The 13,386-nt window shown below is 42.3% G+C and overlaps 1 protein-coding gene across 2 annotated transcripts in view; it reads left to right on the plus strand.

Annotated features, from left to right (window-relative positions):
* Positions 1-13,386, plus strand: part of myo10l3 (myosin X, like 3) — a 49,218-nt gene that overhangs the window by 20,877 nt on the left and 14,955 nt on the right. For both annotated transcript variants that reach the window (XM_053626077.1, XM_053626076.1), the window contains exons 12-21: positions 1,926-1,992; positions 2,195-2,287; positions 2,418-2,486; positions 2,622-2,704; positions 2,788-2,896; positions 3,017-3,097; positions 4,720-4,844; positions 5,276-5,393; positions 10,376-10,482; positions 11,981-12,469. In XM_053626077.1, coding sequence (XP_053482052.1) covers positions 1,926-1,992; positions 2,195-2,287; positions 2,418-2,486; positions 2,622-2,704; positions 2,788-2,896; positions 3,017-3,097; positions 4,720-4,844; positions 5,276-5,393; positions 10,376-10,482; positions 11,981-12,469 — 1,341 coding nt within the window. The remainder of the gene's footprint in view (positions 1-1,925; positions 1,993-2,194; positions 2,288-2,417; positions 2,487-2,621; positions 2,705-2,787; positions 2,897-3,016; positions 3,098-4,719; positions 4,845-5,275; positions 5,394-10,375; positions 10,483-11,980; positions 12,470-13,386) is intronic.

Consider the following 13,386-nt stretch of genomic DNA (forward strand, 5'->3'; position numbering starts at 1 on the left):
TTATTTTAACTTATTTTAACAGTGACCATGAGCAGAGAGCTTACATTTAACTGTTTATGATAGACTTCCTGATTAAAGTTTAAATAAAAAAGATTGGTATCTGGATCGGTATCGGCTGTAAAAATCCTGATCGGAGCATCAGTAATGAGCACCATTAAACTAAAGCGCTTTGCATCTGACGGGTAAATGAACTCACCCAATCACATCCTATATGAGATTATTCAGATATCTACACAATATACACAGAGCGGTGCGAGAACTGACTCCAGCCCAGAACCATGACAGTGGAAATGTCTAATAGTGTAGCTTTAAATATATTTAAGAGGAGCAGACTTCAAACACTGAACATTGAGGTTTATTGTATTTGTTTACGAGGTAAACAGGTTAACGGTTGTTTTGTGCATACAGTCTGTAAAATGAACTGAAAATATTAAATTTAGTTTATCAGAAGGTAAATTAATGTGTCATGGCTCACATTATGTTCCTAAATTCTGTCATAATTGATCAGCTCAAGTTTTCTCATGCCTACTTGTGTCTTATATTGTGGCATGAGAAAAGTTTATAAATGTGAAAGTGCAATAAAAATATGTTGTCACTAAAATCAATTAAAAATCGTGATAAATAATCGAGATCTCAATATTGATCAAAATAATCGGGATTATCATTTTGGCCATAATCGTGCAGCCCTAGGGATAGGGTTTAGGGATAGGGAATAGGGTATAGGGTTAGGGCTGGGTTAGGGCTGGTTTAGGGATAGGGTTTAGGGTATAGGGATAGGGCTGGGTTAGGGTTTAGGGATAGGACTTAGGTTTAGGGTATAGTTATAGGGCTGGGTTAGGGTTTAGGGTAGGGTATAGGGCTGGGTTAGGGTATAGGGATAGGGTTTAGGGTATAGGGCTGGGTTAGGGTTTAGGGATAGGGTTTAGGGTATAGGGATAGGGCTGGGTTAGGGTTTAGGGATAGGGATTAGGGATAGGGTTTAGGTTTAGGGTATAGGGCTAGGTTAGGCTATAGGGATAGGGCTAGGTTAGGGTTTAGGGATAGGGCTGGGGTAGGGTTTAGGGATAGGGTTTAGGTTTAGGGTATAGGGATAGGGTTTAGGTTTAGGGTATAGGGATAGGGCTGGGTTAGGGTATAGGGATAGGGCTGGGGTAGGGTTTAGGGATAGGGCTGGGTTAGGGTTTAGGGATAGGGTTTAGGGTATAGGGATAGGGCTGGGTTTAGGTTTAGGGATAGGGTTTAGGGTAGGGTATAGGGCTGGGTTAGGGTATAGGGATAGGGTTTAGGGTATAGAGATAGGGTTTAGGGATAGGGTGTTGGGTTAGGGTTTAGGGATAGGGTTTAGGATATAGGGCTGGGTTAGGTTTAGGGTATAGGGCTGGGTTAGGGTTTAGGGTAGGGTATAGGGCTGGGTTAGGGTATAGGGATAGGGTTCAGGGTATAGAGATAGGGTTGGGTTAGGGTTTAGGGATAGGGTTTAGGTTTAGGATATAGGGCTGGGTTAGGTTTAGGGTATAGGGATAGGGCTGGGTTAGGGTTTAGGTTTAGGGATAGGGTTTAGGTTTAGGGTAGGGTATAGGGCTATGTTAGGGTATAGGGATAGGGTTTAGGGTATAGAGATAGGGTTGGTTTAGGGATAGGGTTTAGGTTCAGGATATAGGGCTGGGTTAGGTTTAGGGATGGTGTTTAGGGTATAGGGATAGGGCTGGGTTAGGGTTTAGGGTTTAGGGCTGAATGCTGTAATGTCTGTATCTCTCTGAGGCAGTGTTCTCATCCGCTCTGCCTCAGCAGGGACTGCAGCATCTCCTCCCCAGTGATTTACTATATTTACTGTATGGGGTGTACTGTTTTAGTGTTTTGTAAAGTGATATATTGTTTAGTTCCAGTCACACATCAGTGTTATTGTGTGTGTGTGTGTACTACAGAGAGGGAATACAGTGGGAGGCCATAGACTGGATGGACAATGCTGAATGTCTGGATCTTATTGAAAAGGTATTTAACTCTCCTTTTATAGACTGCAGTATGAATCAGTCTTCATTCTGTAGCACTTTATCATCCTTAATTTAAGTGGTAATGTCTCTAGTGTCCATCACGCTGGTGTTGATTAGTTTAATATTCATCACTGTGGGGTTGTAAGTTAGTGTGGTTAGTGCAGTGTGAGTGTGTTTAATAATGACACTATTCTCTCTTTTAGAAACTGGGTTTATTGGCTCTGATCAATGAGGAAAGTCGATTCCCCAAAGGCAACGACTACACACTGCTGGAGAAACTACACAGCCGACATGCTGTATGTCGCTCTCTCTTTCTCTCTCTCTCTCTCTCTCTTTCTCTAACCCTAAACACACTAAGGTGCACACTACTGTAACTGCTGGAGTAACACGTCTACATGTTTTCAGAACTGTGTTGTTTGTTTGCAGACGAATCCGTACTATGTCAAACCCAGAGTGACAGATCACCAGTTTGGAATCAAACACTATGCTGGAGAAGTAATCTCACACACACGCACACACAGCAGGAATGAGAGAGATAAGGGAGACAAAGATGAGTGTATTTAAAATTTAAACACCAAGTGTCATGCACCCTTATCTGTGTGTGTGTGTGTGTGTGTGTGTGTGTGTAAGGTTCTCTATGATGTGAGAGGTGTTCTGGAGAAGAACCGAGACACTTTCAGAGATGACATTCTCAACATGTTGAAGGACAGCAGGTAAAGTTCTACACACTTCCTTACACAACACACCATAAAACCCTCAGTGCTGATGTGTGTGTGTGTGTGTGTGTGTGTTGCAGGTTGGACTTTATCTATGATCTGTTTGAGTGTGTGGGCAGCAGGAACGGAGACGACACTCTCAAGATGGGAACAAACCGGCGCAAACCAACCGTTAGCTCTCAGTTCAGGGTGTGTATTAAAAAAAACACACACACACACACTTCTGTTCACTGGACTAGCATTTTCATCAACTTCAGGACTGATATAAATAACATAATTTGTGTGTGTATGTGTGTGTGTGTGTTTCAGGACTCTCTTCATGCACTCATGGCTACTTTAAGTGCCTCAAATCCTTTTTTTGTGCGCTGCATTAAACCCAACATGGAGAAGGTGGGACCTCACTTCATCTCTCTTTCACTTCTCACACACTTCCTTTTACACACTTCACACAGTCTTCATTCTCCGCTCGAGCAGGTGGATGTAGGGTCCTTATGTAGGGTTAGTTTGAGGATCACAGATCTTATTTACAACCTTACTGAACTTGAGGATCTATATATAAAAAAAATCTACGGGAACTAGGACTACAACCTCTTAGAGAAACTAGGACAACCAGGAGAAACTAGAGAACTTCAGGAGGACTGTGATGACTTAAGGACTCTGGGGTAAACTAGTGAAGTTCAGGAGAAACTAGGGAACACTCTACAGGCTCTGGTACCAAACCTCTTGTTTGTGTGAAGAACGTATTCAACCTTCTTGGAGGAGGTGGATCAGGTGCCTGTGACGGAACTCCTACTGACTCCATAGCAGAGCAGATGCTCATGTTGGGAATGATGGAGATACTTGGAGCCATGTGATTGGGAGGAACAGCCTCAACAGATCTGAACCTCCTGAGTGGTGAAATGTTATTAGACTGTTAATAACAATCACTTTGTTCACACACAAGGTTGAGTTGAATGAGAGGAACTACACCAGTAACCTTCTTCTGTTCTAATGACGTTACATCAGAAGACTTTAGAGCAGGCTGTAAATCTGAGTGTGAAGTTGCCCGAGCGATCTGGGCTTTTTAATCCAGAACCGCGGAGCTGCAGGAAGAAAACACAGGAGGACCCTGTTACACACCCTTCAGTCTGATAAACAACACAAAGCTCCAAATGTCAGCATTGTGTGTGTGTGTTTGTGTGTGTGTTACATTCTGATGCATGCGTCAGCGTCTGCATGTGAAATGTTCACAATAGCACTCTGCAGTGTGTGCGCGTGTGTGCGCGTGTGTGCGTGCAACAGAGCCTCAGTGTTTCAGCATGTGTTCCAGATTAGTGCCGAGAATGAAGAGGCTTTGTGTGTGATAGAACATTCTTGTAGCACAAACCAAAGGTCAGAGGTCACAGCCGCCCGCTGCTACCACAGCGAGGAGCAGAAAACTCACAAAATCACACACACACACACACACACACAATTCTCCTAAACCTACTAAACTAAATTCATTAAAATACAAACACAAACAGAGAATATTTAAAATACACATGCGGAAGTACCGAAACGTAAAATATGTTTCAAAAATCATGCCTGAACATTAAAACCGAACCAAAAACAGTATTCAGGAAAATGAGTACAGTACAGTGTGATATAGTGAATATATTATATAATATAGTGTAGTATATACACAGTGCCCTCCACTAATATTGGCACCCTTGGTAAATATGATATAGTAATGTGGAGATATATTATAGTATAGTGTTGTATATTACAGTACAGTATACAACACTGTACTATAATATACCACATTATACCATTTAGTATAGTATAAATATGATATATTGTTTTATGGTGTAATGTGAAGAATTAATAGTATTGTGTTGTAGGGTATAATATGGTGGAGTGTAGTATAGAGTAGTATCGTATATCGTACAGTACAGTGTGGTATAGTATACTGTACAGTATACACACACTGCTTAATGTCGTCTCACACTGATAAACACATTCCCGCTGTGTGTGTGTATGTGTGTGTTCTTCAGCATGCTAATGAGTTTGACCCCGAAGTGGTTCTGAACCAGCTGCGGTACTCCGGTATGTTGGAGACTGTGAAGATCCGCAGAGCTGGGTTCCCTGTACGCAGAACCTTCAGTGATTTCCTCCACCGGTGAGACACACACACACACATACACTTCATTTCCCACCACTTTGAGAAGAGACCGGATGAGTGGATGACCGGATGACTCGATGACCGGACTGGACGACTGGACGACTGGATGAGCTGATGACCGGATGAGTGGATGACCGGATGAGTGGATGACCGGATGAGTGGATGAGCTGATGAGTGGATGACCGGATGAGTGGACGACTGGATGAGCTGATGACTGGATGACCGGATGAGTGGATGAGCTGATGAGTGGATGAGCTGATGAGTGGATGAGCTGATGAGTGGATGACCTGATGAGTGGATGACTGGATGAGTGGAACCATCACCAGGATTAATGACTACCAAAAGTCTCGTACTCTGTGTTCTTGTAATTCCTGATTTCCCATATAACATCTTTTGTGTGTGTGTGTGTGTGTGTGTGTGTTTAACAGCTACACTGTGCTTCTGAGAGCTAAAATGATCACAGATGGAGAAGACTGGAGGAAATGTTATGATCTCCTCAGAACATTTGATGCGTCCAGGAAAGAGTGGCAACTGGGCAAGACAAAGGTCACACATACGCGCGCACACACATTTTAAGCATTTAAGTTACTGATATCACCCCGGAGTTGATTATTTTCCTTTAACAGCATGACCTCGCAAACTGCATGAGTGTAATCTGTCCTGAAGCAGTTGGAAATCTTAAAGTGACAGATCAGTAACAGGTTATAGAAAATTCATCAGCAGAGACTTCTACATTAGCTCTTCTCTCTCTCTCTCTCTCTCTCTCTCTCTTTATTCTTCATTATTCAATTCAATTCAATTCAATTCAATTCAATTTTATTTGTATAGCGCTTTTTACAATAGACATTGTCTCAAAGCAGCTTTACAGAAATATCAACACGGTATACAGATATTAAAGGTGCGAATTTATCCCAACTGAGCAAGCCACTGAGTGGCGACGGTGGCAAGGAAAAACTCCCTAAGATGTTTTAAGAGGAAGAAACCTTGAGAGGAACCCGACTCAGAAGGAAACCCATCCTCATCTGGGTAACAACAGATAGTGTGAAAAAGTTCATTATGGATTTATATGAAGTCTGTATGGCCTTAGGAGCAGCCGTAGTCCAGCAGTCTGGAATTAGAGAAGATTTGAGCTCCATCCAGAGGCAGAAAGGATCTGGATCTCTAGTATCTCCATAAATTCATGTGGGGCTCGGCGAAAGGAGAGAGGGAGAAAAAAGATTATTATGACTGCGAAGTAGTAGAACAGAATCTAGTCAGGGTAGGCTTGAGTAAACAAATACGTTTTAAGCCTAGACTTAAACACTGAGACTGTGTCTGAGTCCCGAACACTAATAGGAAGACTGTTCCATAACTGTTGGGCTCTATAAGAGAAAGCTCTTCCCCCTGCTGTAGCCTTCACTATTCGAGGTACCGTCAAATAGCCTGCATCTTTTGATCTAAGTAGGCGTGGCGGATTATATAAAACCAAAAGGTCGCTTAGATATTGTGGCGCGAGACCGTTTAGTGCTTTATAGGTTAATAAAAGTATTTTATAGTTAATGCGAGATTTTACTGGGAGCCAATGCAGTATTGATAATATCGGTGTGATATGGTCGTACCTTCTAGTTCTAGTTAGGACTCTAGCAGCTGCATTCTGGACTAACTGGAGCTTATTTATATTCCTACTGGAACATCCAGACAGTAAGGCATTACAGTAATCTAATCTAGAGGTGACGAAAGCATGAACTAGTATTTCCGCATCATGTAGTGACAATATGTTTCTTATTTTAGAAATATTTCTGAGATGAAAGAAGGCTATCCTAGTAATATTATCTACATGAGCATCAAATGATAGGCTGGAGTCGATAATCACTCCAAGGTCTTTAACTGCTGCACATGATGAAACAGAAAGACCATCCAGAGTAACCATGTGATCAGAAAGATTACTTCTAGCTACACGTGGGCCTAATAAAAGTATTTCTGTTTTATCAGAATTAAGTAGAAGGAAGTTAGTTAACATCCAATGTCTAATGTCCTTTACACAATCCTCAGCTTTACTAAGCTTCTGTCTGTCCTCTGGCTTCGCTGAAACATACAACTGTGTATCATCAGCATAACAGTGGAAGCTAATTCCATGTTTACGAATAATTTGACCTAGGGGTAGCATATATAAAGTAAAGAGCAGTGGGCCTAAAACAGAACCCTGTGGAACACCAAAAGTAACCTCAGTACGCATGGAGAATTCACCATTTACATCTACGAACTGATAACGATCGGTCAGATAAGACCTGAGCCAGGAGAGGACTGTTCCCTTAATACCAACAACATTTTCTAATCTATCAAGGAGAATAGTGTGATCTATAGTATCAAAAGCTGCACTAAGGTCGAGTAACACAAGCAGAGAGACACAACTCTGATCGTAGGTCAGTAGAAGGTCATTTACTACTTTAACTAATGCTGTCTCTGTGCTATGATGAGGTCTAAACCCTGACTGATACATTTCATGAATGTTGTTCCTATCTACATTATCTTTCTTGTTTCTAGCTGTAATGATTTACAGATTAGCCTCCACCATTTGTTTCTTGTCCTCCTTTCCCACTGTGACTCGCCCTTTCTACTGTGGAATAAGGGATTATGAAGTGAGCTGCATGAACGAAGGATAGTTTCAGAGCTTCAGGAATCTGGAAAGTGTTTTGTGGATGTTAGAAAACATCATCAGACATCACTGATTCTCTTGAGCCTTTTCAGTAAAGTTAAGAGGAGAAAAATAATATTTTTATTTAAACGTTATGTGCTTTTAGTCCTACATGTAGCGGAACGAGTTCTGAATGAGCTCCATTTCTGCTCTTACACAGACACACACACAGTTCATTAAATGCCTGATTGTGTGGCTGTAAAATAGGCTCATTGTTTTTCGGGAGGTTCAGGGTCAGTTGAAGATAATTTATTCCTGTTTTTCAGGGAAGGTCCACAGCTAAAGCCTCTTCCACTGCCAACGCTACACTGAGATATACTGCTAATTTTACACTTATACCTGCTAATGCTAACACCTGACTGAGTGAATGGCCATTCAGGAGTGTGTGTGTGTGTGTGTGTGTGTGTGTGTGTGTGTGTTTTTGAAATGATTTCCACAATAATTTCCATATTCAGTATGTTGTGCACTATTTTGAAAGTCAGTCATTTTTTTGTCATGTGTAAGAGCCCAGTGTAGAGCATCTACCATATTCCTGACCGCCCACAATGGACTGCAATATATTAGTGCACATATACTGTGTATAGTTTACCCATAAGGCACTGTGTTGTTTGAAGAAGGTGTACGGCCTATACATAATGAACAGGTCGTTTGCTAGTGCAGTGATAGATAATTTTATCCAGAGTGACTTACAGTTCCAACTGTAAACATAACCTCATGCTATTATAGATAGGTCAGGGTCAAGAGGAGTAGAAAGAAGGGTATAGGGGGTAGGAGTAGAGAGAAGGGGGTAGGAGTAGAGAGAAGGGAGTAGGAGTAGAGAGAAGGGGGTAGGAGTAGAGAGAAGAGCGTAGAGAGTAGAAGTAGAGAGATGGGTGTAGGGAGTAGGAGTAGAGAGAGAAGGGAGTAGGAGTAGAGAGAGAAGGGAGTAGGAGTAGAGAGAAGGGAGTAGGAGTAGAGCGAGAAGGGAGTAGGAGTAGAGAGAAGGGAGTAGGAGTAGAGAGAAGGGGGTAGGAGTAGAGAGAGAAGGGAGTAGGAGTAGAGAGAAGGGAGTAGGAGTAGAGAGAGAAGGGGGTAGGAGTAGAGAGAAGGGAGTAGGAGTAGAGCGAGAAGGGAGTAGGAGTAGAGAGAAGGGAGTAGGAGTAGAGAGAAGGGTGTAGGAGTAGAGAGAAGGGAGTAGGAGTAGAGAGAAGGGAGTAGGAGTAGAGCGAGAAGGGAGTAGGAGTAGAGAGAAGGGAGTAGGAGTAGAGCGAAGGGAGTAGGAGTAGAGAGAAGGGGGTAGGAGTAGAGAGAAGGGAGTAGGAGTAGAGAGAAGGGAGTAGGAGTAGAGAGAAGGGAGTAGGAGTAGAGAGAGAGAAGGGAGTAGGAGTAGAGAGAAGGGAGTAGGAGTAGAGCGAGAAGGGAGTAGGAGTAGAGCGAAGGGGGTAGGAGTAGAGAGAAGGGAGTAGGAGTAGAGCGAGAAGGGAGTAGGAGTAGAGAGAAGGGAGTAGGAGTAGAGAGAAGGGAGTAGGAGTAGAGAGAGAGAAGGGAGTAGGAGTAGAGAGAAGGGAGTAGGAGTAGAGCGAGAAGGGAGTAGGAGTAGAGAGAAGGGAGTAGGAGTAGAGAGAAGGGAGTAGGAGTAGAGAGAGAGAAGGGTGTAATGAGTATGAGTAGAGATAAGGGGGTAGGAGTAGAGAGATAAGGGGGTAGGAGTAGAGAGAGAAGGGAGTAGGAATAGAGAGAGAAGGGAGTAGGAGTAGAGAGAGAAGGGTGTAGGGAGTAGGAGTAGAGAGAAGGCAGTAGGAGTAGAGAGAGAAGGGAGTAGGAGTAGAGAGAGAAGGGTGTAGGGAGTAGGAGTAGAGAGAAGGCAGTAGGAGTAGAGAGAGAAGGGAGTAGGAGTAGAGAGAGAAGGGTGTAGGGAGTAGGAGTAGAGAGAAGGCAGTAGGAGTAGAGAGAGAAGGGAGTAGGAGTAGAGAGAGAAGGGTGTAGGGAGTAGGAGTAGAGAGAAGGCAGTAGGAGTAGAGAGAGAAGGGGGTAGGAGTAGAGAGAAGGCAGTAGGAGTAGAGAGAAGGGAGTAGGAGTAGAGAGAAGGGAGTAGGAATAGAGAGAGAAGGGTGTAGGAGTAGAGAGAAGGGAGTAGGAGTAGAGAGAGAAGGGTGTATTGAGTATGAGTAGAGATAAGGGGGTAGGAGTAGAGAGAAGAGCGTAGAGAGTAGGAGTAGAGAGATGGGTGTAGGGAGTAGGAGTAGAGAGAGAAGGGTGTAGAGAGTAGGGAGTAGGGTAGGGTGTAGGAGTAGAGAGAGAAGGGTGTAGAGAGTAGGGAGTAGGGTAGGGTGTAGGAGTAGAGAGAAGGGAGTAGGAGTAGAGAAAAGGGTGTAGGGAGTAGGAGTAGGGAGTAGGAGTAGAGAGAGAAGGGTGTAGGGAGTAGGAGTAGAGAGAGAAGGGTGTAGAGAGTAGGGAGTAGGGTAGGGTGTAGGAGTAGAGAGAAGGGAGTAGGAGTATAGAAAAGGGAGTAGGAGTAGAGAGAGAAGGGTGTAGGGAGTAGGAGGCATCTGGGACACAGCCTGTGAGCTCTGTCTTTTTTCATTTGGAAATATGAGGCAGGAAAGGGTTAATGAAAGAGCAGGCCTTTATCATTTTCATGCCTACTGCATTTGAATTGGGGGGAGAGAGAGAGAGAGAGAGAGTGGGCGTGGCCTTGTCTCTGGCCGACAGCCAGTCTTTCTGGTAAAGCAGGAAGTCACACTGCACAATGGAAGTTTAGCTTCTTTCTTCACACAATCTCTCTCTCTCTCTCTCTCTCTCTGTCTGCCTCTCTTTATCTGTCTCTCTCTCATCTGTCTGTTTCTCCATGTGTCTCTCTCTCTTTCTATTTCAGGTCTTTGTGAAGGAAGTGTTGGAGCAGAAGCTGGAGCGAGAGCGTGATGAGGTGCGGAGAGTGGCAGGAATGTTGATCCGAGCTCACATATTGAGCTATGTGGCAAGGTCAGTGTGTGCACATGTTTGTGTGCGTGCGTGTGTGTTTATATTTCTAATGTCTCAGTTTTCTTTTTGAACTCTTTAACTGATGTATAAGATCAGTAGTATTTATGCAAAATCCCGATAAGTTTGACTTCATGCATATAAAGAGTTGTTTTTTTTTAAATTGAGTTTTTCTGAAGTATAGACATGCTGTACTGTATCCCCGGATGAATTTTTAGCTCCATTTGACCTTTTGTGAGTGAGCCAGGATCCACTTCAACACCCATCTGTAGGAATCATTTGATATTTTATGAATATGTGACTGTAACTTTATATTGTTGTTGTAACTCTACGCAGTGGTATACAGTGTGCTTAATATGTGATCCATAGTTTTAAACAATATGGGAAAAAAATAGTGTCATAATTGACATGCTTTTTTTTCGTAAATTTCATGATCTGTATTCAGAGTGCAGTGAGTCTTTAATACTGAAATTACACACATCTGTATTCAGAGCTCAGACATCACTACAGACTTAAACGCTATTCAGAAGTTAAGCTGGGGGCGGAGTTTGTCTAAAACAAAGGTGTGTCTCAGTCACGCTGAAATTTATGTTTTGGTTGTATATACACACACACATTATGGAATGTCATTAGAGGTTAATATTAAGTACACAAATATCACACTATTCATTAATTAATAATATTGTCCTATTAAAGTCTGTGAAGTTGTTTTTTTCTACAGAGGACATCTTAATCAGATCTTAATCAGGTGCCTCACTTATCTGGAGAAGTTAATTTTTTCATGACCTCCATTTAATATCTTAAGTTATGAACGAGAAACTGTAGGATCACAATATAGAAAAATAACATTTTAAATAACTGGATCAAGTGCTATTTTATGCGCTGCAAAAAGCCATTTTGGTAAATTAAACCAAATTTGCAGTGATTATCGTGATAATTACAGCTACAGTGGTGCTTGAAAGTTTGTGAACCCTTTAGAATTTTCTATATTTCTGCATTAATATGACCTAGAACATTATCAGATACGCTTTCCACTCACGAATATGTAATATTGGATCATTTTCCTCAGTAAATAAATGACCAAGTATAAATATTTATTTTTATCTTATTTATTTAATCGGGTTCTCTTTATCTACTTTTAGGACTTCTAGGACATCTGATGATGTTTTAGGTCATATTTATGCAGAAATCTAGAAAATTCTAAAGGGTTCATAAACTTTCAAGCACCAGTGTAAGACCATTCATGCAGAAATACACTGGCAATATACTATAATCTTTGTGCTGTTATTACTAGAACCAATAATAATATTTCTAAATGATAGTTTAAGTCTGGATAAAAGTACAGCTGTCTATAGACCAGGGATGGAGTTTTGAAAGTAGAATCCAATCCATGGATAGAGCTGTTAAAGCAGTATCCAATCTAGTGCTGATTTAATGATCTTTTTAAGGAGTACACGTCGATACACAGTGATTATAATCCTGAGTGGGTTTTTTTCGACAGGAAGCACTACAGGAAGATTCGCATCAGCACCATCATCATTCAGAAGAACTACCGAGCTCACTTCTGGAGAAACGTGTTCCTGCGTATGCGCTCAGCCATCATCGTTCTCCAGAAACACCGCCGAGGACAGCTTGCACGGAGACTATATCAACAGCTCTGGGAGGAGAGAGAGAGGGAGGAAGAGGAGAAGAGGATGAGGGAAGAAGAGGAGAGGAGAATAAGAGAGGAAGAGGAGAGGAAGAAGAAGGAGGAAGAGGAAAGGAAAAAAAGGGAGGAAGAACAGAGAATTCTTGAGGAACAGAAGAGAAGAGATGAAGAGGAGAGGCAGAGGAAAGAGGAACATGAACTGGAACTTTTGCAGAAAAAGCAGGAAGAGGAGGATCTCAGGAGGAACATAGAGCAGGAGCAAGAAAGTTTACAGAAACAACAAGAAGAAGAGGAGCTCAGAAAGAAGCAGGACATTGAGGATATATCGTCAGTGTACAGCAGGTACTCTAATTTTTTCTAACTAAATAAAACCTTCTAAGCTTTTCAAGAATTCCCAAAACATATTAAAACTCTTTAAACCTTAGAAATCTCCTTCCAAGTCAGTCAAACTCTTTTATCCAAGAAAACTTCTTAACATCTCCTAATTCTTCAAAAACCTTACCAAAGTCTCTCAGAAACACCATGAACTCTTCCACACCATTCTGAATCTTCAAAGTCTTGGAACTGCAAGGCCAATTCTATTGTGTTTGCTATACACTGAAGACATTTGGGTTTGAGATCAAATGATAGACCAGAATTTCCGCTTTCATTTCTTGATAAATTGGTAAACTGGCAGACAGAATGTTCCTGAAAACTTCTGAATTCATTCTGCTGCTACCATCATGAGTTCCATCATCAATAAAGATTAGTGAGCCTGGCCCAGAAGCAGCCATGGAAGCCCAAGCCATGACACTACCTCCACCATGTTTCACAGATGAGCTTCTTTAGGGCGGCTGTGGATCAGATGGTAGAGCGGGTTGTCCACTAATCGCAGGGTTGGTGGTCCGATTCCTGGCCCATATGCCTCCACACACTGAAGTATCCAGGGGCAAGACACTGAACCCCAAGTTGCTCCTGATGGCAAGTTAGCACCTCGCATGTGTGTGAATGGGTGAATGAGAAACTGCTGAGGTTAAAAAGCACTATATAATGGCAGACCATTTAGCCTCTATGTTTTGGATCATGAGCAGAATTCCAATCTGGATTTCTGATTCTTACTGCTGATGAGGGGTCCGCGTCTTATGGTACAGCCTCTATATTTCTGCTCTCGAAGTCTTCTTTAAACAGTGGATTGTGATACATTCACCCCTGCCCTGTGGAGGTTGTTGGTGATTGTGGAGCCCTCACAATATTTCTGTCATCAGCTGTTGTTTTTTTCC

Source organism: Ictalurus furcatus, chromosome 6 (genome assembly GCF_023375685.1).
Source record: "Ictalurus furcatus strain D&B chromosome 6, Billie_1.0, whole genome shotgun sequence".
In the NCBI taxonomy this organism is placed as follows: Eukaryota; Metazoa; Chordata; class Actinopteri; order Siluriformes; family Ictaluridae; genus Ictalurus; species Ictalurus furcatus.